The sequence below is a fragment of the Schistocerca piceifrons genome, chromosome 11, assembly GCF_021461385.2.
Source record: "Schistocerca piceifrons isolate TAMUIC-IGC-003096 chromosome 11, iqSchPice1.1, whole genome shotgun sequence".
NCBI classification, from domain to species: domain Eukaryota; kingdom Metazoa; phylum Arthropoda; class Insecta; order Orthoptera; family Acrididae; genus Schistocerca; species Schistocerca piceifrons.
The window spans coordinates 92,953,930-92,981,179 of record NC_060148.1 but is presented as its reverse complement, the minus strand read 5'-3'; the positions used below and the strand labels follow the sequence as shown (position 1 = coordinate 92,981,179).

The 27,250-nt window shown below is 43.6% G+C and overlaps 1 protein-coding gene across 3 annotated transcripts in view; it reads right to left on the bottom strand.

The window, feature by feature from the left end:
* The window catches only part of LOC124720039 (insulin-like growth factor 2 mRNA-binding protein 1), an 858,327-nt gene that overhangs the window by 73,475 nt on the left and 757,602 nt on the right, over nt 1-27,250 (bottom strand). The window contains exon 1 of one of the 3 annotated variants that reach the window (XM_047245296.1): nt 3,297-3,600. The exons of the other annotated variants lie outside the window; for them this stretch is intronic. Coding sequence (XP_047101252.1) covers nt 3,297-3,316 — 20 coding nt within the window. The 5' untranslated portion in view covers nt 3,317-3,600. Of the gene's footprint in view, nt 1-3,296; nt 3,601-27,250 lie in introns of those variants that run through there. 3 annotated transcript variants of the gene reach the window in all.

Sequence of the window (27,250 nt, the reverse complement as noted above, 5' to 3'; positions counted from 1 at the left end):
AAAATATTGGGTCCTGGAGTGACTGGAGAATAAAAATAAACTCCGTTAATGATGAAAACTAATAAAATTATAATGTGTAAAAACACACTGAATAAAATTATTGTTAATGTTTTGCACCCACCACTTATTGAAAGGAAGAAGATTATGCTGTCAGTTGAACTTGCCAGGAGCTGACATGCTTACATGTGTTTCTCACACACCAGCCTAATTCAAGAATCTTTTCTTAAGTTACTGCACAGAAATCAACAAACACTTAAAAATAATTATGACTTTAGTCGAGCGATGTGTACAACTACTTTCAAAATATTAATTTATAAAAATTTCTTTATACCCACCAGAAGATGCAAGTTAAAAGCTGTGGAACTGGTCGAGAGAGTTTTTAATCCAATAAATACAGTTATTGCAGACAATTGGTCTTTTCCATTCAGTTTTATATATTAATATAATCATCACCTTTGTGTAAACCTCTGCATGTTATAGTGTATGAATGATGTATCAGTTTGTAAACGGCATACATCAGCTATACCTCAATACCGCAGGCATGAGGCCATCTAGGCTGTGTGAGAGGTAGAGATAAGAGAAAACATTCACCAGAGACTTGTTTGTTACAAAATTAGGTTTATGTTTACCCTGGAATTTTAACTTTTATAACAAAAAATGCATTTAATATGGTGAGAACGCTACGCTACAAATCAATCTGTTACCACAATCTTGACCCCATGTTCACATTTATTGGTTGCTTCAACTCACAACCAAGCAATCGCCTTGCAAATCTATCTGAGACTTCCACCTATGGTATAAGTCAGATCAGTACATGGTGGGCTGGGGAGTCCAGTATTACACTGTAGCCTACCTGCTGTGCAGAGCTACTCAACATACAAGTCGCACATATTTGGCAGTTTGTGGTTGATGGCCTCAAAGTCCGCTCTGAAGTTACTGTACAGAACTCAAAATAATTATGACTTAAGTCAAGTGATAAGCAAAACTGCAACCAACAGACCATACAAGCATATTTTATTAATCATTCTTTATCACTACAAACACTAGATTATGCAATCTCCAATAAATCACTCAACCTTAGAATCCAATCAAAATGACTTAACAAGGTAGTGCACAGTTAAGCATTCACAGACATAAGAAATCAAAGACTCCATGTTCAAAAGACTTTGCAGTAATTTTTTGATACTGCAGCACTGCAAGATTTTGGCAACAGCTCAATATGAAATGGATAACTTACTGAAACTGGTTGTCTAGCATTGTACACAGCAACAAAAATTGCCCAACAGAATTTTATTGAAACACTTCATACTAACTACAGCCGTACACAGATAAGTATTTTTATGGCACCTACATCTTTTTATTGTCATGCCTCAGGTAAACGGAGACTGATCGTCTCCCACAACACTGTAAAATTTGCCTTTTTTCCCCAAAAAATACTACAAGTGTGTCTCATCTCACCACCATAATAGCACATACAAAGCAAGAGAACACTTCCATAAATCAACCTACCCCATTTCAAAACAAACAAACACACACACACACACACACACACACACACAACCTGGTTGAATGCTATTAGGAGTGTACTGAGACAAATTTAGCAGCATTCAAGAAAGTCATTTTCTGCCCATCTCTTTCATCAGAAAAATAAGATTTTAATTTCTACCAATGCTAGAGGCTAGTTTGAAGTTTTGCAGATAGTATTAACTTAGAATAATCCGTACCACTCGCAGATCATAAGAAATAAAATGATGGGGGTGGACATGAAGTGTCATTGTCATTATTCATCAAAGCAGATGGAAGTAAAACTTCTTAACCACAGCGAGGTTCTGGGAACATTTTAAAGTACCCATATCAAGAATGCCAGTGATTATAAAGTAACAGATTTATTCGTGATAATGAAGCCACAATTACCCACAGGCAATTAAAGAATTATCAAAATCCATAGAACTGAAGAGGCAGTCAATGTATATCTCTTAAATGTATACTACCAGGAAAGGGCTATTTAAAAAGCGAAATAAAGGGCTGGTAAAAAAAAAGTGCCGCTAACTAAAAATATATGTCATCCCGTTATAATAAGTGCGACTCGACGCTGTTTTCAAAAACTTAGGACTGACAATCGCTTCCCTGCAGTCAATGTCTTCTCTTGCTAAATGTTTTCTATAGGAAAACTGTACGCCTGAGATCTGTGATGGAAAACGAGAACATTTCAGACATTTCTGAATGTCACCACACAGGGTGGTACGCTGATGTCATTCTTTCAGACTAATGAGAGCCAGCAAAATTTAATGGAGAGCTGACAGTTTTGGAATTCTTTAGACATTAGTATAAGCATGCACGTTCCATAACTTATGTTTTATTGATGTATTTAACTGATAGTGTAACATCACTTAAATTTATGTGGATGAATTGAATGAACTAGACAGCCCCCCCCCCCCCCCCCCGGTACAACCTATGCACGATGCCAGTATGAAAAGCAATTAAGGGACACTAGGGCAAAGTGAGGATTGATGAACCGGCATACCAACTTCCTGTTACGTAACGGCGACGAGTTCCTTGACCTCTAGTTGAATTCCACAAGATGCCAAATCCATTCAAAGCCCCGCCCATACCCTGACTACCGGCACATTGTATACCTTGCACCACCCGAGGCATTGCATCTTGCTTCGACTACCATGGTGCATATAAATATATATAAACGACGGTTCATAAACCATGTCGGCTGTACTTTTACATCGTGTAACTCTATTGCAGGCTGCAAGAGAAAAATCATGAAATGTAATGAGGTCTGAAGATAAGTTACTTCATTGTTGAATTCGCAGGGTTACGTTACGTGGCAATGAAAGCGATGCATTATCAACTCATTAATGCTGCAAAATTCATCAATGACAATTATTAAAAACGACAACGTGCTGCAGGAAATGCATTTTTCGAACGTGACAAAAGACACAGGTCCTTCTGAATCAGCGTTTTATGTTCTAAAGCAACAGCATCAAGGTCACGCCCTTTACGTAACGGAATTCTTTCCCGATTCCAGATCTTCAGGCACTGAAATTTGTGTAAAGTGAAGTGTTTCCATTCAGTTGGCGGAGGCAATGTCCAAGAGATGTAATACGGCATCATTTGCAAAACGAGGCAACGCTTTCAACATTTCCTGAAACACGCCAGTGGTCTGCTGAAAGCTAGGGTGGCCACGTGACAATCTTACACCAACATGCAACTACACAAATGCCTGTAAAAAATCTTGGCAGTTACCACACGATAACATATATAAACAACTTAGTCCTCTTAGTTACCGTGAGAACGAATTCCACATCCCGTTTCGTCATCGCCGTCCAAAGAGGTCCGAAGAGAAAAACATAAAAAAGCAGCAGGCACCACGGCGAGATAAAGAAAGAGCCTGGCACCCATACGCACAGTGACGTACGAAAACTAACACAGCACACAACGAGTGAACACTTTACTGGAAATATACATCCCCTAGGAATGCTCGTACAAAAACTAATTGATGCTGTCGACGTGTAGAAACGGCGAAAAATATAACCTATAGCCGGCAGCAACACAGGACGGAAGGCACTTAGCGAATGGCGTGGCGCCGGCAACGCCGGAAACAAAGAGCATGGAAGGCGCAGGCCGACCGCACAACCGAGAAACTCGCGCTGCGCTGGCTTGTGTGCTTTGGAGTGCCGCGGCACTGGGCCAACGCAGTGCTCTAGGTAGCCCAAAACGCACCTGGACCGTTTCGGTGGCGATGACTATGCCTTGGAGCGACGGCCCTGCGTCCCGTTCTCTCTTCTGAGCACGTTGCACGCATGCACTCACACACAATCACACACGCACACACACTTGCACGCCCAGGGTCCTTGCACAACTCCCGCCGCAAAGTCTGAATAGCAGCGCTGCAGGCGGGACAGCCAGACGAGGGGAAGGGGTGTCGGTGGTGGGGGGTGGGGGCAAGGTGCCAGAGTACAACCCCGCCGCGCAGCACACGTCACAAAAGCAGCGTCAGCCGTCTGTCATTGGTGCACCATCCAACCAATCCAAAACGCGCGCGGGAATACAAGTAGCTTTTTTTTCGCATTAATGGTATTCTGTATACCGCATTAAAAGTTTCATTAGTACTTGCTAAATTAAGAGCGTATATCCACTAGCAAGTAAACTTCTGCTAATCGCATGCCTAAGCTACTTCTGTACGTTCTTTCATGTGAAGCACTCCAAGTAAAGTAGACCGCAATGGGAATATAACTGTCCACCGCCGACAAGATAGTGTGAAACATATTTACCGATTACTTTGTACTAACAGAAAGGAAAGTTGAATGACAGTACAGATGTCTTTAAATTCCACCGATATTTCCATATTTGCAGAAACATTAATACATTACATTTATAATAAAACTAACAAATGCTGTTTGCAAAAATCGAAGAGTAATTAAAAGATCGGTGATACAGTTTGCCGCATTTTTGTATCCTATTTTCGAATATTTGGCTGTACAACAGAAAAGAGATGTTCGAAACTTACATATGTCGCTGTCGGTAAGTTTTTAATCCGAGCAAAGTTCTCTGATTTTACTTCGTTCAATAGTGTCTGTTGATAACTTAAATGTGTACGCCTCTGTAACCACTATTTCACCCAAACATTTCTTCTTTTCTTAACTGTGCTTTTCGTAACTCACCTATCGCACGAAGCATGTAGTATCCAGTAGCAGTTAACTTTTACGAGTACTTGTTAAGGTGTTTATATTAGAACAAATTCCTACGCAAATTTACTTCTGCAAGTCGCTTGGGAAGCCTGTGTCTTTTTTCACGTTCGAAAAATGCATTTCCTGCAGCGCGTTGTCGTTTTTAATAATTGTCATTCACGAATTTTGCAGCATTAATGAGTTGATAATGCATCGCTTTCATTGCCACGTAACGTAACCCTGCGAATTCACCAATGCAGTAACTTATCTGCAGACCTCATTACATTTCATGAAGTAAGTGCTTACAGAGGCGTTCTCACTATAGAGCTCCATCGTGAGATAGACAGGTGGAAGTTTCCAATATCGTGCCTAGAAACCAGATTATCTGTCACTGTTGTCGCATTATTATTATTATTATTATTATCAATGAAACACTATTACGCAAAACCAAATTTGATAGAAATTTTAAAAAACTAATAAATTTAATAATATTTAATTGAAATAAGTGTTTGGATGAAGAAGTGGGTATAGAGGCATACATCTTAAAAGTTTCAAGAAAAGAGAGCTCAGTTCGGGATTTTTTTTCCTTTTTTTGCGTATTTCGGGATTTGTTGCCTCAGAATCTGGTGGAGCCTTTTCAAGCGTGTGCTGCTTGACAGCCCCATTCTTAAAATCGACTCGCTTCGTATTCCACAACACTGGAAAGCACTCTACTTTCTGAATTAAGAATTGCATTCTTTCACTGGTTCGGTATTGAACGCACAAAACTTCTGCAAGTTCGAGAGAAACTTCAGTAACTGCCGAATTCGGAAAGTAAACGCAGCAAGTTGTAACAAGCTGTTTTCACTAACTTGTGGAAGATACTTCTGGAAGTTGCCAAAACTAGGGGAAGTCTAATTGCTTGAGGCGTTTCCACGTCAAAGGACTTACAGACTTGCAGAAGTAGCTTCTACAAGTGGCTCGTAGCAGCTTACTAGCTATCGGACACACATCTTTACGATTAAACGTGAGCACTTGTAAAGAGCGCTTCTTATCCTATAGCTTGCGCAGACACCAGGCAAAAGTAATAGGAATCGAATAAAATGACAGGGTTCTTGCATATCGCCACCCCTCCCCCTCACATCATTCTAGTTTTACAGTGAGCAAATAGTAATGAGAACTAAGAACAAATGTGGAAAGGAAATAAAAGTTCAGGGGGTAGAAACAGAAAAAATTCGGTATAATGATGGCGTAATTCGGCAATAGACTTGCAAGATCAGTTGAACGGAACAAACAATGTTTTGAAAACAGGTTACGAAACGGTCATCAATAGGTAAAATAAATGTAACGGTGCGTCGTCGAAGTAAATCAAGTGAAGCCTAGGCAATTAGATTGGGAAATGCAGCACTAGAAATAGTTTTGCCATTTTAGGAGCAAAATCAATGGCAGTGGGAGATGTAAAGAAGGCATGAAATTTCGGTTGCCAACAACAAAAGCAAAAGAGACATTTGTAAGGTCCAAAAAAATATAGGATTTAGTATGTCTTTTCTGAACGTATTGGTATGTAGTAGACCAATCTATACTGAAGTGTCAAAGAAACTGATATAGGCATGCGTATTCAAATACAGAGATATGCAACAGGGAGAATACGGCGCTGCGCTCGGCAACGCCTATGCAAGACAAGTGTTTGGCGTAGTTGTTAGATCGGTTACTGCTGCTACAACGGCAAGTTATCAAGATTTAGGTGAGTTTGGACGTGGTGTTACAGCCGGCGCACGAGCGGTGGGACACAGCATCTCCGAGGTACCGATGACGTACGCTCGTTTCACGAGTGTACCGTGAATATCAGGAATCCGGTAAAACATCAAATCTTCGACATCGCTGAGGCTGGAAAAAGATTCTGCAAGAACGGGATCGACGACGACTAAAGACAAACGCTCAACGTGACAGAAGTGCAACCTTTCCGCAAATTGCTGCAGATTTCAATGCTGGGCCATGGCCAGAGTGGCCGTGCGGTTCTAGGCGCTACAGTCTGGAACCGAGCGGCCGCTACGGTCGCAGGTTCGAATTCTGCCTCGGGCATGGATGTGTGTGATGTCTTTACGTTAGTTAGGTTTAATTAGTTCTAAGTTCTAGGCGACTGATGACCTCAGAAGTTAAGTCGCATAGTACTCAGAGCCATTTGAACCATTTGAGCCAATGCTGGGCCATCAACATAAGTCAGCGTACGAACCATTCAACGAAACATCACGGACACGGGCTTTCGGAGTCGAAGATTCACTCGAGTACCCTTGATGACTGCACGACACAAAGCTTTACACCTCGCCTGGACCCGTCAACACCCATACTCAAAATGTTCAAACGTGTATGAAATCTTATGGGACTTAACTGCTAAGGTCATTAGTCCGTAAGCTTACACACTACTTAACCTAAATTATCCTAAGGACAAACACACACACCCATGCCCGAGGGAGGACTCGAACCTCCGCCGGGACCAGCCGCACAGTCCATGACTGCAGCGCCTCAGACCGCTCGGCTTATCCCGCGCGGCCAACACCCATACTGGACTCGTTTCAAATTGTATCGAGCGGATGGACGTGTACGGTTATGGAGACAACCTCATGACTCCATGGAGCCTGCATGTCAACAGTGGACTGTTCGAGCTGGTGGAGGCTCTGTAATGGTGTGGGGCGTGTGCAGTCGGAGTGATATGAGACCCCTCGATATGTGTAGATAATACGACTGACAGGTGACACGTACGTAAGGATCCTGTCTGATCACCTGCATCCATTCGTGTGCATTGTGCATTCCGACGGACTTGGGCAATTCCAGCAGGGCAATATGACACCGCACACGTCCACAGTTGCTACAGAATGGCTCCAGGAACACTCTTCTGAGTTTAAACGCTTCCGATGGCCACCAAACTTCGGAGACATGAACATTATTGAGCATATCTGGGATGCCTTGCAACGTACTGTTCAGAAGAGATCTCCACTCCCTCACAATCTTACGTATTTATGGACAGCCCTGCAGGATTTATGATGTCGATTGCCTCCAGCTCGACTAACGAGTCCATGCCACGTCGTGTTGCGGCACTTCTGCGTCTCGTGGAGGCCTTACACGATATTAGCCAGGTGTACCAGTTTCTTTAGCTCTTCAGTGTACATTTGCAGCCAGTCTTCATTACCTTACAAGGTGCGTGGAGGCGGGTACCTTGTACCACTACTAGCCGTTTCCTTTCTGTTCCAATCGCAAATGGAGCGAGAGAAAAACGACTAAGTCTCCGTACCAGACCTAATTTCTCATGTCTTGTACTCATGGTGCTTTCATGGAATGTTCGTTGACGGCAGTGGATTCGTTCTGCAGTCGGCTGCAAATGTCAGTTCACTGTTTCTCAACAGTGTTTCGCGAAACTTAACGTCGTCTTCCTTCCTGGGATTCCTATTCGAGCTCGCGGAACATTTCCGTAATACCTAGCGGTAACCAAATTAGCAGCACGCCTCTAAATTGCTTCGCTGTTTTCCTTTAACCCGAGCTGGAGGGGAATCAAAACACTCAAAACACTCGAGCAGTATTCAAGAATCGGTCGCACCCGGGTTTTATACGCGATTTCCTCTATATATGAGCTACACTTTTTCTCCCAATGTACCGAAGCCTACCACTCGCCTTCCCTACTACCGACCTTACGTGTTCGTACCAGAATTGCTGAGGAAGACCAAAGCACAGAGTCAGCGCCGGAATTAGAGGGGGGGGGGGGGGGGGGGAGCGGTCTAAAAATGTACTGAAGGAGATGAACAATGTTGGGTCTAAAATTAACCACAATACTTCACTGTTTGTTGTACTTAAACAGTATCCTAAAAACATTCATTTTGTAAAACTTTTGGATTTTCAAGGTACCTAAAATGTCAACGAAGAAAGCTCTGAATTAGTAGATGCTTGTAGCGCGATGACATTTATGGCACTTATTAGATTCTGGCCACAAACAAAATCAATAAAAATAATCAGAGGCGGTCTGTTATGAAAGAAATGGGTATTGAGAATGAATGAATGAAATAATTCTCCATCTTGTAACCCAGGGCGGCCATACGATAGTTTGTAGGAGGGAGGTGGGAGGGAGGGGGTTGTACGTACCATCTGTCTCTCTCCCCCTCTCTCTCTCTCTGTGTTTGTGCTTATACGAATATAAATGATGTTAAGTCCAACAAACCGTGAAAGCGATGCCATCGCCATCTGGTGGATCTCCATGGAAGTCCAGTTCTACACAGTGCGACGTACCCCTGTCTAACTGCGGGATGATTTGTGGAGAAGTCCCCCACGAAAACCTTCCCCCTTTCCGCGAAACACTTAACCAGCATTTAATGGCTGTGGACCCAATTATGAAGAAAACAATTATAAAACACTGTTGCAATATAAGAGACTATTTCAGGACAAAATAGTTTCAAAAACGGAAATCAATAAACGACAGCTAGCATATAAACATCATTCCATTATTACACACCGGTTCCAGACGAATGTTTCTAAATTACTTCAAAACAAAAATGTCCAAGCATCGAGGCAAATAAAAGTAAGTCTTTTTCTCTTCTTGAATTTGCCGATATTTGTGGTAGATGGCGGCCGCATGACCTCCCAGTAGTCACCCCCCCCCCCCCTCCCCACCACCGCCGGTGGGGAGGAATTTCCCCCGCCACACCTGTGTCTGCTGCTGTCCATGTAAAAGTGCGAAAACTTTTCCGAAATCTGTTGTGTGAGTATGCCACTATCGCAAGAAACATATCGAGCCCTTTGCAATCTATCACGAAAACGAAGCGAAGAATACAGTAAAGAGTAAGAGGACACAAAAGCACTATTGTACAATAACATTGCAAGTCGGCGACAGTTTGCTATAACTTATGACACTGCCGCAGTAGCTGCAGTAGATTCACTTGCCGTGAGAATCTGCATCTACATCCACGATGTGCAAAATAACTGTGAAGTGCATGGCAGAGGGCACTTCTCATTGTAACAGCTATTTGGGCTTCTTCCCCTTCCATTCGCGTATAAAATGCGGAAAGAATGGCTGTTTGAACGCCTCAGTGCGAGCCGTAATTAACTTAATCTTGTCCTCGCGATCTCTACGGGAATGGTTCGCAGGACGTTGCACAACTTTCATAGGTACATCACTTAAATATGCATCTTGAAACTTTCTTAACTTGGCTGTCTCGGGATAGTTTCCGTACGTCCTCGTGGATCTACCACTCCAATTTCTTCGCCATCTACATCCACATCCATACTCCGCAAGCCACCTTGCGGTGTGTGGCGGAGGGTACTTTGTGTATCACTATCCTGTCCCAGTCACGACTAACGATTACCGGTAAACCTTAGTCTGGGCTCTAATTTTGTCTTCGCGGTGTTTTCGCGAGGTGTACGTAGGAGAAAGCAGTATATTGTTCCACTCTTCTAGGAACGCGCGCTCTGGGAATTTTAACAACAAACCGCGCCGCGATGCAGGTTGCCTCTCTTGCAGCGTCTTCCACTGGAGTCTGTTGATCATCTATGTGGCACTTTCGTGCTTACTGAGAGAAACCTGAAGCGAAACGCGCCGCTCTTCTTTGGATCTTCTCTATTTCCTTGGTAAGTCGAATCTGGTACGGAGCCCATACTGACGAGCATTATTCAAGTGTTGTTCGAACGAGTGTTTTGTAAGCTCCTTATTGACGGACTACATTTCCTAAGGATTCTTCCAATGAATCTCTGTCACCTGCCTGTAATTGTTCCACTACAAATCGCGCAGTTCTGCAATTGTGTAATCGTACAATGAAGAGTCTTTCTGGCCATGTATTCGTAAAACGTTTCATTTGCTTATGTTGAGGGTCAGTTGCCTCTCCATGCGCATGTTTTCAGCATTTCGCTACGCTATTCTAGCGTCGCGACTGCTCTGGGTACAAGTGCATTATCTGCGAAAAGCCTCATGGAACTACATACGTTATGTACCTAGGTCATTTACAAATATTGCGAGAAGTAATGGTCGTATAGCATCCCCCCCCCCCCCCCCTACCATCTGGACCTGCCCGAAGTTACTTCTACGTCAGAGGACTTTCCCGTTCAGAATGGTATGTTGTATCCTGTTTGCTAGGAACTCTTCAGTATGATCATACAGTTGGGCTGATATTCGGTACGCTCGTATTTCGTTCACTAGGCGGCAGTATGGAACTGTGCCGAACGCCTTTCGGAAGTCAAGGAACACGGCACTAAACCGGGCGCCTCCATCTACTTTTTTTCTGGGTCTCGTGGTCGAACAGAACGAGCTACGTTTCAAACGACCGTTGTGTGTTTCCGTCCCACGGGTCAATAACTCTTTTTACTACTCCTGCTGCCCTGCTCTGACTACGTTCAATATGACCTGTCAGGCCTGTTTGGAGTGGGTTCCACACTCTTGAGCAATATTCTGGGATGGCGAAATGGCTGTTGACCTACACGACATAAAAACCTAAACGTATTGCCTGTTAGTGAAAGTGCTGTGTACAAAAATCTAGAACGTATGTGCAGCAGAACGTTTGAAATAAAAAACAAAAAAATATCTGACCACTGAAGATGGTTTAAAATGAAGTGAAAGGCGTACGATCGACATAAGACTTTTATTAGAGACGCAAAAGACGATGTTAACCTGTATAACTTGTATAACGGCGAAGAAGAGGCCGAAAAACAAGAAGGCATGTAAAGTTAGATACATGTTGTTGTTGTGGTCTTCAGTCCTGAGACTGGTTTGATGCAGCTCTCCATGCTACTCTATCCTGTGCAAGCTTTTTCATCTCCCAGTACCTACTGCAACCTACATCCTTCTGAATCTGCTTGGTGTATTCATCTCTTGGTCTCCCTCTACGATTTTTACCCTCCACGCTGCCCTCCAATACTAAATTGGTGATCCCTTGATGCCTCAGAACATGTCCGACCAACCGATCCCTTCTTCTGGTCAAGTTGTGCCACAAACTTCTCTTCTCCCCAATCCTATTCAATACTTCCTCATTAGTTATGTGATCTACCCATCTAATCTTCAGCATTCTTCTATAGCGCCACATTTCGAAAGCTTCTATTCTCTTCTTGTCCAAACTATTTATCGTCCATGTTTCACTTCCATACATGGCTACACTCCATACGAATACTTTCAGAAATTACTTCCTGACACTTAAATCAATACTGGATGTTAACAAATTTCTCTTCTTCAGAAACGCTTTCCTTGCCATTGCCAGCCTACAGTTTATATCCTCTCTACTTCGACCATCATCAGTTATTTTGCTCCCCAAATAGCAAAACTCCTTAACTACTTTAAGTGCCTCATTTCCTAATCTAATTCCCTCAGCATCACCCGACTTAATTAGACTACATTCCATTATCCTTGTTTTGCTTTTGTTGACGTTCATCTTATATCCTCCTTTCAAGACACTGTCCATTCCATTCAACTGCTCTTCCAAGTCCTTTGCTGTCTCTGACAGAATTACAATGTCATCGGCGAACCTCAAAGTTTTTATTTCTTCTCCATGAATTTTAATACCTACTCCGAATTTTTCGTTTGTTTCCTTTACTGCTTGCTCAATATACAGATTGAACAACATCGGGGAGAGGCTACAACCCTGTCTTACTCCCTTCCCAACCACTGCTTCCCTTTCATGTCCCTCGACTCTTATAACTGCCATCTGGTTTCTGTACAAATTGTAAATAGCCTTTCGCTCCCTGTATTTTACCCCTGCCACCTTTAGAATTTGAAAGAGAGTATTCCAGTCAACATTGTCAAAAGCTTTCTCTAAGTCTACAAATGCTAGAAACGTAGGTTTGCCTTTCCTTAATCTTTCTTCTAAGATAAGTCGTAAGGTCAGTATTGCCTCACGTGTTCCAGTGTTTCTACGGAAGTTAGGTACATATATTCTTGCTATGTTGGATGGCGGGACTGTAGCCAATTTGTATGAAATAAATATAAAAAAAGCAGTCAAGCTGTAAGCTCATCTCCAGTTTATTTTGTAGGCTACCGGTTCGTCGAGCCTTAAACAACAAATTTACAACATTATTAATAACAAGGCTTACGTAGAACAAGGATACTATCCGTAGCTAAATGAAATCATATTTGCCACCAATAAATAAGATAGTGGTAGGTTTGCAATATAAGCCCACCATGTACGAATGTTCCACAGGCTGTATTTATTATTTAGATACAAAATTAGAAGCCTCCAACAGCGGCCAAACTGTTGTTAAAGTGTATGTTCTAATTACGACTCCAAAAAGTTAGAATGACAATAAAATGAGTAAACCAAAAGCACGTCTGAGGGTTGTTGTATTAATTTGGGTTGTGTGTTGTACGTTTTGGTTATTGCATATTACAGGCTTCTTCACCGCTGTGAAGGTATTTATACAGAAACAAGTGTGACTGCGATAAGAAATCGAATAAATCATAATTTCATTATTATTCCCAAACGAACCGATGGAGGGTATCCCTGAACAGCTACTGAGAGTTTGTCGGTGGACTTCTGCTTCGTCCTATAAAGTGCGTTGAAGGCAGTATAGCGTGATCCCAGGGAAATATTTTTTGTTTGCCGTTGTAAATCTCTACCATGACAGTGATACATCATGCATGAAATAATAATAAGCAACGAGAATGATCAGATGTTTCGCGCATGTTAACTGTAATCTGCGTATTACATCCATATGCGCACTTGATTACTTTCAAGAAAATTTTTGTCTTTTTCCTTTTAAATAAAAAGAATTACAAATATGGTGATTGTTCATTTCATTCCCGCCTGATCCATGCATCTCGTGTCCCCAATATGACATTCCAGTGCTTTGGCCATTCTCTAAAATAATACTATTTCAAAAATGGCTCTGAGCACTATGGGACTTAACATCTATGGTCACCAGCCCCCTAGAACTTAGAACTACTTAAACCTAACTAACCTAAGGACAGCACACAACACCCAGCCATCACGAGGCAGAGAAAATCCCTGACCCCGCCGGGAATCGAACCCGGGAACCCGGGCGTGGGAAGCGAGAACGCTACCGCACGACCACGAGATGCGGGCAATACTATTTCCTTTCCTTCGATATTTGTGCTGTCGATCTCTCGAATCCCAGAAAAGTGACATCTGTATTCTTTCATCAGCAACATTACATTATTTTCAGATCATTCAGTCGCTAACGCAACACATCAACAACAGAAGAAAGCTTTCTATACTGCTAGCACTGAAGCGGAGGGGAATTTACTTTGATGGTGCGTTAAGAGACCGTCAAGCAGCGGAACACGCGGCAAAACCGCTCCCTCGCCGAAAGACCGTACCTCAAAACCGAAAAGTTGCACAGGTCACACCAGCATCCACGAAAGGAAATAAGACTAATCCGATGAATTAGATACCTATATCAGTAAAGGCGATTTGCAGTAGGATTTTGGAACATCATGAATTATGTGGAATAAAACGATTTATTAAGACACAGCCAGCACGGATTCAGAAAACATCGTTCTTGTGAAACACGAGAAGGGTGATACCGACAGGGAATCTCTGATTGATTACATATTTCTTGGTTCCCAGATGGCTTTCGACACCGTCCTAACAAGAGACCTCATTGCGTAGCTATGGAGTATCAGCAGTGATTCGTGATTTTCTGTCAGAAAACTCACAGTTCGTGGTAATGGCCGGAAAGGGTTTGAGTAAAACAGAAGTAATATCTGGCGTTCGCCAAAGAGGTGTTATAGGCCCTCTGCTGTTCCTAATCAATATAAACGATTTAGGAGGCAATCTGAGCACCCATCTTATATTGTTTTCAGATGAGCTGTCATTTATCGTAAAGTCACTAGAGGATGAAACTCAACTGCGAAATGATTTAGATACGACATCTGCATGGCGATTGTCTATAAATACTGAAAAGTGTGAAGTCATCCACGAGAATACTAAAAGTAATCAGCTAAATTTCGGTTACACGATAAATCACCTACATCTAAAGGCAATTGGTAAACGGTCCATTTTAACACGGGTAATGTATCACGAAGCAAATACCATCCGCACTGGCGGAGTGTTACGTGATACCACACGTTTCTGACTATTACAGCGCCATCTATCACAAAGCGAAAAAAGTGGTCCAACTAAAATATTCATAATTCTTAAAGTACTACACGAATGTGTAATAAAAAATGGAGGTTCCTATTTTAAAAAAACGCAGTTGATATCCGTTTGACCAATGGCAACGCCATCTAGCGGGCCAACCATAGCGCCATCTGGTTTCCCCCTTCAAGCTAGACAAGTTTCGTTCTTTGTATTTTTTCGTTTGACGCTTATTTCGTGAGATATTTGGCCCGGTCACGATCAATGTACCACCCTGTATACAGAACCTGGATGGAGATACCCCTGTTTACTTTGCACTATTGCGCTGGAATGTAAATGATGCGCGTACCTGCACATGCAGTACACACTTCGTGCCAATTTGACGTCTGTGGAATGTGAATGGCCAGCAGTAAAAAAATGAACAGGAAATGAGAAAATGGTGCTGAGTTGGTACGGCCGTGGTGGGCACGGTGGCTTGAGCAGTGTTTACAGCCGCGCGAGGCGTTTCTCGATAAGATAAGCGCCGGGCGGCCAGGTGCTCCTGTCTGTGTGCCTTCTGATGCTCCGATACTGCGCCACTTACCCAGACTGCTTGCAAAGCGCTTTTCTTCTCATTACTGTTGCACAATCATAGAACATACACCGGGGTGACAAACGTCACGTGATGGTCAAACTGAAATGACACTGGTATCGCGTACACAGGGTATAAAATAACCGTGCAATGGCGGTGCTGTCATTTGTAATCAGATTACTCCTGTGAAAAGGTTTCCGACGTGATTGTGGCCACACTTCGTTAATTAACAGACTTTGATCGCGGAATGTTACTTGGAGCTACACCAAATCGGAAATCGCTAGGGAACTCAGTATTCCGAAATACACAGTGTCAACTCTGCGTTGTTCGCGGTGAGAGGTAATGGCACTCTGGCACAGAGGCTGACATCCTTCACTTAACGACCGAGAGCAGCAGAGTTTGCGTAGAGCTGTCAACGATAAAAGACTTGGAAGTGCAACAGAGTGTAATGGAAAGATTATAACATGAACACCAACGAAAGTAAAACAAGATTAATGGAATGTAGTCGAACTGAATCAGGGCGTTCTGAGGGAATTAGATTATGAAATGAGACACTAAAAGCAGAAGGTAAGTTACTCGGTCAATTTTTTTTTGACTCAACTTAACTAAACAAAAGCGCTATAGACAGTTTGCTTCCCTCAGGTAGTACTCGGACGATAGTTATCGTCTGACAGTTACTCGCGAGTACTTTCTGCAGCTGTCTCAGAGAACTGCGAGAGATGACGTCGAAGCACTTTTTGGATAAGAGAGTGGATTAGGTGGCGGGATCATTTTCAAACATGCAAGAATCTCTCTGCAGAGACATTAAGACGACATTACATACGTTGCTGTAGCTCGACATAACTCTGGCTAAGGCTTGTACATCGGACGTTTTTTTATGTTTAGCTGTAACCAACATTTGCGTTGCTGGAAACAGAAAAGTTTGAAAAACTTAAGTTTTTAAAATCTTCATCGGCGGTGGCTAGATACGAAAAAAGTCCGTACTGTGCTCGAAGTTAGCTGTATTTAAATAGTATGCCATCTTCAGTCACAGTTGTGATTTCAACCAAGGTCCAATGCTTTTCACATTCAGAGCCGCCGGCAGCGCACTGCAGGTGAGTTGCGTTCGCACGTGCAGGTGTCCCAGCTGGTTCACAGGTGTCTCGCAGGTCTATGCGCGCTCGCTCCCACACACACACACACACACACACACACCATACAACGGAACTGGTATACACCGTGCATTTTGGTATATGTGAACACTTACACACCTACATTTACGCTATCAAAATTGATGCACTATCCATATAGAAACTTAAGCATATTTACTGATGCAAACACAGTTTCGGTGCCTATTGAAAATGCTGCCGAATTCACTTTCTTTTCCGTATAGGAACATGGAGCGATTTTCTTTTGTCGCACTCTTTCAGTTCAAAAATGGTTCAAATGGCTCTGAGCACTATGGGATTTAACATCTGAGGTCATCAATCCCCTAGAACTTAGAACTACTTAAACCTAACTAACCTAAGGACATCACACACACCCATGTCCGAGGCAGGATTCGAACCTACGACCGTGCAGTCTCGCGGTTCCGGACTGAAGCGCCTAGAACCGCACGGCCACCACGGCCGCCTCTTTCAGTTCAGTAGGACCTAAAACCAAACAAAATTATATCGCTGAGACGAGATTGCTTGTGTAAAATGATCACCTTTAAGTCGTCTGAAGATACGTTAAGATTTTCTGAAAAGGAGCTGTATCGATATTTGTTTTTTTTACCATTCAGCTAAATTTCATACAGTCAGCGTTGTTTGGAAGCAATATTATTAAAAAAAGAAGAAAAGTAAATCTTGGTAATTTTGTACGCTATCAATGTTGCTGACGTTATTTCGCAATCGAAACTGTCATCACTTTCCTTTTTTTCCCCTACACTTCGCTGATATTTACTGTATCGTGGGCATTCATCGCGAAAGTAATCACAACGTGCAAATATGAAGTGCAGGAGAAGGAAAGGGTGTGGGGAAAATCGTGACAGCTAGCCGCACGAAAGTTGCAAATTTTTACTAGCACGTCCTGATTCCCGCAGCAGTCCGAACGCTATTTGTGCATTCTCGCCGAAGAAAACGTCGGGAAGCCTTACCCTCATTTTCGTAAATATATACTCACAACCCTCACAACGCCACTAGACGTTTATCGAACATTTCGTCGCGGCGTCTTTTTTTCCGCAATGAATAACGCGCTTGTCTGCATCCCAATTAACGTAGTTACAGTGTCCTATTTGATACATTTTTTTTCTCTTTTATTACTTCTATATAACACGGGAGCGAATAAAAAAGTAGGTTAAACTTCCAAGTTATGGCCATTTATTAAACCACACACGAAGGCAACACGGCTATGACAACATACAATGTAAGGTCACTTTTTCTCATAGTCCCCAAGAGACATTTCTCTTCCGGATGCCGGTCGGGGTGTCCGAGCGGTTCTAGGCGCTATAGTCTGGAACCGCGGGACCACTACGGTCCCAGGTTCGAATCCTGCCTCGGGCATGAATATGTGTGATGTCCTTATCTTAGTTAGGTTTAAGTAGTTCTAAGTTCTAGGGACTGATGACCTCAGAAGTTGAGTCCCATAGTGCTCAGAGCCATTTGAACCATTTTCTTCGGATGCGTGGAAATCACCTCCTGCGTTATGAAACCACCTGGATACAGCTGCTTTCACCTCCTCATTGTTTAGGTTCAAATGGTTCTGAGCACTATGGGACTTAACATCTGAGGTCATCAGTCCCCTAGGACTTAGAACTACTTAAACCCAACTAACGTAAGGACATCACACACATCCATGCCCGAGGCAGGATTCGAACCTGCGACCGTAGCGGTCGCGCGGTTCCAGACCGAAGCGTCTAGAACCGCTCGGTCACACCAGCCGGCCATCGTTTAGGAATCATCGTCAAACGAGATCCTCTTTCATCTTACCGAACACATGAGAAGCGCATGGAGCTCGGTCTGGACTGTATTGCCATTCCCCCCACTCGCGCGACGACAGCGGTGTTGCGTTATCGTGTACAAAATCACACCGGCGCTAAGTGTTCCCAGACACTTTTCCCTAATTGCCTTACACAACCGGTGCAACGCTTGACAATACGAAGCGGAGTTGATTGTCGTGCCTTTCGGCATAAATTTCACGTGCACCAAACCTTCCTTCTCAAAGAAAACTGCCGCCGTCACCTTTCCTGCTGAAGGTTGGACCTCGGCCTTCTTTCGTTGTGGTGCTGTCGTATGCATCCATTCCATCGATATTCTCTTTCTTTCGGGGGTGAAGTGGTGGAAACACATTTCGTCCCTTGTGATGATTCGCCGCAGAAACTCGTTGCCCTGCACAGAATACCGTTTCAAAAAATGTGATGCCTGGACCCGTTGTCCCATATGAACGTCCGTGAGCAGCCATGGGACCCACCTCGCACACAGTTTACGATATCCTAGGTGCTGGTGAGCAATGTAGAACACACTGCTATACGAAATGTTCACCGTGCTGCCAATTTCCTGCAGTGTTATGCGCCGATCCTGTCTAATGATCACATCCACACGGTGTACGTTTGCAATGGTAGTAGCCGGCTCTGTGACCGAGCGGTTCTAGGCGCTTCAGTCCGGAGCCGCGCGCCTGCTACGGTCGCAGGTTCGAATCCTGCCTCGGGCATGGATGTGTGTGATGTCCTTAGGTTAGTTAGGTTTAACTAGTTCTAAGTTCTAGGGGACTGATGACCTCAGATGTTAAGTCCCATAGTGCTTAGAGCCATTTGAACCATTTGCAACGGTAGTGGACGTTGCGGGCCTGCCTCCGCGATTCTCGTCAGTGAGATCCCACTTCACAATATCTGGGCGAGAGACGGCACGCTCACCACATCAAGCAATGATTTCACAATGAATGTCCGTGCCATTGAGCCATTTAGCCCACAGAACTCTAATCGTTTCATGCACATGCACCTTCAATTTGGAGTGAACATTCAGTTGACGCACCATTTAGCCTAGCCTGATCTGCACACACGACATGACGGGATACCCCATCACGCGTCCTATCTGTCGCGTTAGCACTTACCGTCGCGTGCTGCATATTAGCCACGGACACGACAAACAGGATGCTCTCGCGGCGAGCTATAAATCCGTTCACCATAAGAATAAACCTGATGTAAACATTGCATTATGTATTCTTGCGCGTTTGCTGGAATCTCATTGGATTTCCGTTTCACGTAGCACAATTGAAGCATCTGAGGATATCCTAATGAGAGACCTGAAGATAATGGGTGAATATTTCCGTAAGTGGACACTTCAACCAAATGCTTCGAAAACAGAGGTTAGTTGCTTCCATCTCAACAACAAACTCGCTGGAAAGGAACTCAACATTCGATTTGAAAACACCGTTCTCAGGCATAACTCCGAAGTACTTGGGCATGACGCTGGACAGAACACTATCTTTTAAAGAGCACCTAACAAAGACTGCCGAAAAATTAAAGACAAGAAACAACATTATTCAAAAGCTCTGTGGCACTACCTGGGGAGCAACGGCCTCCACTTCCCGCACCTCTGCTTTAGCAGTTGCATTCTCGGCTGCCGAATACTGTGCTCCGATTTGGCTAAACAGCCCACATGTAAAAAAGGTGGATGTCCAGTTGCATAACACTCTAAGGATGATTTATGGAGTAATTAAACCCACTCCAACGCAATGGCTCCCAATATTAAGCCACATCTCGCCGCCATACCTGCGACGTACTGACGCCCTTGTACGTGAATACAAAAACATCGTGGGAAATCGAAGCCTGCCAATCCACCAAGACATTGAGGCTGCAAACACTAATAGGCTTCGATCTAGGAACCTGCCAACAAGAACAGCAAGGAACTGTGTACAAGAAGGTTTCAGTATCACAAATTGGTCTGAAAAATGGAACGCATGGCAAAATCATAACATGCCTTGCATCACACAAAAACCACCTGGTTTTGTCCGACCACGCAAAACTTGGTCCACTCTAAATAGGATTAGAACTCGTCATGGCAGATGTGCTTACGCCCTGTATAAATGGGGTAAAATACTATCCCCTCAGTGTGACTGTGGAGAAAGTCAGACCATCAGCCACATTGTTGAAGAGTGTTCCAGAAGATCCTATAATGGGAGCCCCGACGACTTCCTGCTCGCAACTCCAGAGTCGATAGATTATATTAATAGACTTGATGTTTGTTTGTAATCATTAAACTGTTATATTAGTAATGTTTCTTTCTTATGTGTCTGTATTGCCATACGATAAATAAATAAATCCGTTTAACGTGGGACTGCAGCCAAGCCGTCTCCAGTACTGTCAAGTACGATAATAAGGGTACGTTTTGTGCCGTGCGTTAGGCGCACATCGACTTGGCGACAATACGGGACAACAGCTTTAGCGGCGCATTTGACTCGGACAGCGCTGGCCGTGCAGCTGGTACAGCTAGCCCTCAGTGGCGTGGCCAGCTGCAGTTCACACGCAAAAAGGGAAGAGCGGAGGAGCAATACAGCTTCGAATGTCATTTAATTTTTAAGCAGAAGGAAATAATACACTGCAAATCTCCCACAATATGCTCCTTAGACGACTAGACGAAAACCGCAACACGTTATCGTTTTTCGCTAACGTACTATTGTAATTAAAAGCAAGAATGATGAAAATTCCCGACTTAACCACAGGGTAATTTTTCTGCATAAGCTGTGTGTAACGTAAGAGAGTATTGAAGGATTTCACCGTATAGTTAAATATTGAAGACACTGGAGGTATTACTGTCAGTCGTCTGGTAATCTCTTACCTCCTTCCTTATCCGATACAGAGAATTACATTTCAGTTCTGAAAGTGTCACCTGCTACGTTGATAACGAGCCTATCAACGACAGAATCCACAAAACCAGCCAGGAGCAGCATTTTCTCTTCTTCTTTTATGACGACCGTTCTATATCCCGCCAGCGTTCCGTGCTATTATGAAAGACCGTTTTTCTCGCATCTTACGGGACACACGAATAAGAAAATGAATATGTTGCTCACGAGACAATATTCAACGTGCTATTATGAAAGATAAACAGATAAATTAGTACACAGCTTCATTTCAAATGGTTCATATGGCTCTGAGCACTATGGGACTTAACACCTATGGTCATCAGTCCCCTAGAACTTAGAACTACTTAAACCTAACTAACCTAAGGACATCACACACATCCATGCCCGAGGCAGGATTCGAACCTGCGACCGTAGCAGTCGCGCGGCGCCGGACTGAGCGCCTAGAACCGCTAGACCACCGCGGCCGGCACAGCTTTATTTCTCAGGACTGTAGCAGAAAATCAGTGTACCACAACAGTCGTTTCACGAACATAAAAACATTGTTGCGCAGAGTCGGCAATACGCTCTCAGAGCCAACAAAGGCGGCTTTGCCATAATAATCATCGCAGTCTCACATGTGTACCCAGTAACCAGTTTGGATGCAGCCTTTGCCTTGTTCAACATGCCTACAGCAAAGTGCTCCGACAGCGTGAAGTTGCGACGATATGTTGGAGAATTTGGAAAGAAGTTCTTTAGTACTGATGGGAAAATATTATTTTGTAAACTGTGTGAAGTTATAGCGCAGAAAAGCGCTTTAATGTGCAACAACACTGTAATACCGCTAAACACAGCAGCTGTGTGAAACGAGGTGATGAAAATAACAGCAGGCAAACGCTGTTATTTGAACAGACAGGTCAATCTATGATGGTGTCCTGCAACATTCCATTGGAAAAGCTGAAGAATCCACGCCTCGGACGGTTCTTGGAGAAGTACACAACACATCCAGTTCCAGATGAATCTACACTGAGAAAGAACTATTTATCCGTATACTACAATGATGTGCTCAACAAAATAGACGTTTTATTTGTAAGTAGTAAACCATGATTTTATCGATAAAGTATGTTCTCTTTTTATGATGGACTTGTCTTTTAACTCAAAAACGCTGCAACGTAATAATCAGAGAAATTTCAGGGTTTGAGCGTATTCAGTAAAATAACTGGCGACTAGATTCGAGGAACTAAAATGAAGAGAGGGGTTAATTGCACGTGGTTGTCCGCTTTGCTTAGCAGGGCTGCAGCAGACAGAACGCAACGCGCGCCAACACAACGCTTTACTGCGTTCATAAACATATTATTGCTCCACCGCTACGAAGCGCACCTGGGACAATGCGTCGTTATCACACCTACCGATATCAGTTTCGCACCACGTGGTGAACTAATCATTTCTAGATACTGGAGTGTATCGAATGGCCTTGTTCAATTACAACGTGCTTTAGGGACACGCGCAATGGCTCTTGAAACTGCACGATTGTAAGGAAATGCAGAACGACTTACGAGAGTATTTCCACTCGGTGTACCGAATACAAACTCTTCTTGACTGTACATGAAAACAAAATAATGACGGTAAGAAAGACAAAGACCCCGATAGCATCCAAGCATCAGGATCTCTGTAGGAATCAGCATGGGTTTCGAAAAAGACGGTCGTGCGAAACCCAGCTCGCGCTATTCGTCCACGAGACTCAGAGGGCCATTGACACGGGTTCACAGGTAGATGCCGTGTTTCTTGACTTCCGCAAGGCGTTCGATACAGTTGCCCACAGTCGTTTAATGAACAAAGTAAGAGCATATGGACTATCAGACCAATTGTGTGATTGGATTGAAGAGTTCATAGATAACAGAGCGCAGCATGTCATTCTCAACGGAGAGAAGTCTTCCGAAGAAAGAGTGATTTCAGGTGTGCCGCAGGAGAGTGTCGTAGGACCGTTGCTATTCACAATATACATAAATGACCTTGTGGATGACATCGGAAGTTCACTGAGGCTTTTTGCAGATGATGCTGTGGTGTATCGAGAGGTTGTAACAATGGGAAATTGTACTGAAATGCAGGAGGATCTGCAGCGAATTGACGCATGGTGCAGGGAATGGCAATTGAATCTCAATGTAGACAAGTGTAATGTGCTGCGAATACATAGAAAGATAGATCCCTTATCATTTAGCTACAAAATAGCAGGTCAGCAACTGGAAGCAGTTAATTCCATAAATTATCTGGGAGTACGCATTAGGAGTGACTTAAAATGGAATGATCATATAAAGTTGATAGTCGGTAAAGCAGATGCCAGACTGAGATTCATTGGAAGAATCCTAAGGAAATGCAATCCGAAAACAAAGGAAGTAGGTTACAGTATGCTTGTTCGCCCACTGCTTGAATACTGCTCAGCAGTGTGGGATCCGTACCAGATAGGGTTGATAGATGAGATGGAGAAGATCCAACGGAGAGCAGCGCGCTTCGTTACAGGATCATTTAGTAATCGCGAAAGCGTTACGGAGATGATAGATAAACTCCAGTGGAAGACTCTGCGGGAGAGACGCTCAGTAGCTCGGTACGGGCTTTTGTTAAAGTTTCGAGAACATACCTTCACCGAAGAGTCAAGCAGTATATTGCTCCCTCCTACGTATATCTCGCGGAGAGACCATAAGGATAAAATCAGAGAGATTAGAGCCCACACAGAAGCATACCGACAATCCTTCTTTCCACGAACGATACGATACTGGAATAGAAGGGAGAACCGATAGAGGTACTCAGGGTACCCTCCGCCACACACCGTCAGGTGACTTGCGGAGTATGGATGTAGATGTAGATGTAGATCTACAGCCTGATATATCGTTTAAATTCCCCTGGAGTAATAACTTACGACGGAATACGAAATGGATGGAGCCAACAGGGCCGGCCGAAGTGGCCGTGCGATTCTGGGCGCTACAGTCTGGAGCCGGGCGACCGTTTCGGTCGCAGGTTCGAATCCTGCCTCGGCCGTGGATGTGTGTGATGTCTTTAGGTTAGTTAGGTTTAATTAGTTCTAAGTTCTAGGCGACTGATGACCTCAGAAGTTAAGTCGCATAGTGCTCAGAGCCATTTGAGCCAACTGGAGAAACAAGCGGTTGATAAGCGGCGGTGGAAGACTTACCGTAAAATACTATTGGAGGATTCTGATTAAGCACGGTAATCTATAAACGAAACTCATCTATACTATATAAAAATGAAAAATTGTACACTTCACAAAACGATAAGACGTAGAATCCTAGGACTATAATATCAAAGAGTCACTGCTGAAATTGAACCAGCTCACACAAATACTTGGGTCTAGCACTTTGTAGGGTTTAAAATGGAGTGATCACATAGGCTCAGTTGTGGGTAAAGCCCGTGGTAGATTTTCGTTCATTAGTGGAATACTGGGGAAGTACAATCAGTCTAGAATGGGGAATGCTTACAAATCACTCGTGCGAGTCATTCTAGAATATTGCCTAAGTGCGTTGGACCAGTACCAAATAGACTAACGGGGGATATTGAACATGTACAGGGAAGGGCAGCACGAACGGTCACAGGTCTGTTTGATGTTTGGGAAACTGTCACAGAGACATTGAACGAACTGAAGAGGCAGACTCCTGAAGACATACACGTAAACTACCGGAGAAAGTCTGCTAATACAGTTTAAAGGACCAGCTTTAATGATGACTTTAGGAATACACTACAATCCTTCACGTATCTCATTCTGTTGAAGACACGCTTAGTAGACGTCGAATATATGCAACCGGTTGGTTGTCTAATCCTATGGTGAAACTAGTATAAGGTTGCCCAATAACAGCCATGTTCAAAGAGAGAAACGTTTTATTACATACACGGAAATGTTCGCGGGGACACTGAAAAGCTATATTAGAAACACTCTGCGCAACTTCAAATAAATTCAGCAGACATGGGTCAGTTAACCTTCAATGACTGCAATTCGGCATATGTGAGAAATACAAACATATATTTTCGAGCAAGATGCTCTGAACAAGACATACACTACATTTCCAAATCACCTCAAACAACAAAACTGCATAAAAACGCCAATAATCAGTAATAATAACCGATGTATAACTGATACCTACCTACCACCCCCAAAAATGATCTTCAAGCATAAGATATGCCACCTTTCTCACTGGAACAAATAATTTCCTCTTCACGACTAAAAGTTCCGATAATCTTCAAGCATAAGATTCGCCACCTTCCTCTTAGGGACAAATTATTTTCTCTTCATGACTAATATTTCCGATAAAGAATTGGCCCACTTGTAGTGTTCAATAAAACTGCGACTTCAGTTCGTAGATTCCGATCTTATAATGTTTTTCGTCCTCGGGATGCCACAGATTCCTTTCTTGGGTTAAACTCGCCAGTTTCTCACAGTCCATATGTGAGAACATCGGCCGATTCGAACGAAGGAAACAAACTGATTTGAATTTCGCCGATTGTCGCACGTACTGGCGTACTGATTTGACAAGATCTACCCCCTTCGGACGATGTCGGTCGTCGGCGGAATCCCCCGACGTCGTCTGCACTGTGACCGCTGCCTAAAACTGTGACAATACCCCATCGCAGGTTGCATATCAAGTAACAACCAAAAATCCTTTTCATTATTTCATCTAATTAATAACTGCATTTAAAAATTTAAAATTCTCTCAAAACCTGTTCATTAAGAGGTATAATCTTAGTTTAAAGGTTTGTAATACGACAGGTCAAATATTAAAGTTAGAAGCGATGTACACCAGTATGTCTTGAGGTAGTGAACTCACAGCGCGCAAATTACCCAGACTGGAATCAGTGTTTAAGAATGAGAGCACTTAGCGACTCCTAACGAACCTTACACACCATCTCAAACCTTTCTGAAACTTCCGTCTCGCTGACAACCCTCACAAAATAATGAGAGGAAAAAGTTTATCACTGTTCACACAGTAAAACTGCTGCACCATCCACGGCGGTCTTTTATTACTTCTTTACTACTAATTTGATTCACAACACAGTATCCACATATACCACTAAATATACCCGCAAATATATATTATTGTACGACACATAGTTCAGAAGATATGACGTCATGAACACTGAGATGTGTGGAAAACCTTTTACATGCTTAACGTCAAATGTTGTTCAAATGTGTGTGGATTCCTAAGGGACCAAACTGCTGAGGACATCGGTCCCTGGACTTTGACACTACTTAAGCTACACTACTGGCCATTAACATTGCTGCACCACGAAGATGACGTGCTACAGACGCGAAATTTAACCGACAGGAAGAAGACGCTGTGATATGCAAATGATTAGCTTTTCAGAGCATTCACGCAAGGTTGGCGCCGGTGGCGACACCTACAACGTGCTGACACGAGGAAAGTTTCCAACCGATTTCTCATACACAAACAGCAGTTGACCGGCGTTGTCTGGTGAAACGTTGTTGTGATACCTCGTGTAAGGAGGAGAAATGCGTACCATCACGTTTCCGACTTTGATAAAAGTCGGATTGTAGCCTATCGTGATTGCGGTTTATCGTATCGCGACATTGCTGCTCGCGTTGGTCGAGATACAGTGACTGTTAGCAGAATATGGAATCGGTGGGTTCAGGAGGGTAATACGGAACGCCGTGCTGGATCCGAACGGCCGCGTATCACTAGCAGTCGAAATGACAGGCATCTTATCCGCACGGCTGTAACGGATCGTGCAGCCACGTCTCGATCCCTGAGTCAACAGATGGGGACGTTTCCAATTCAACAACCATCTGCACGAACAGTTCGACGACATTTGCAGCTGCACGGACTATCAGCTCGGAGACCGTGGCTGCGGTTACCCTTGACGCTGTATCACAGAGCGCCTGCGATGGTGTACTCGACGACGAACCTGGGTGCACGAATTTTTTCGGATGAATCCAGGTTCTGTTCACAGCATCACGATGGTCCCATCCGTGTTTGTCGACATCGCGGTGAACGCACATCGGAAGCGTGTATTCGTCATCGCCATACTGGCGTATCAGCCGGCGTGATGGTATGGGATGCCATTGGTTACACGTCTCGGTCACCTCTTCTTTCCAGTGACGGCACATTGAACAGTGAGTGTTACATTTCAGATGTGTTACGAACGGG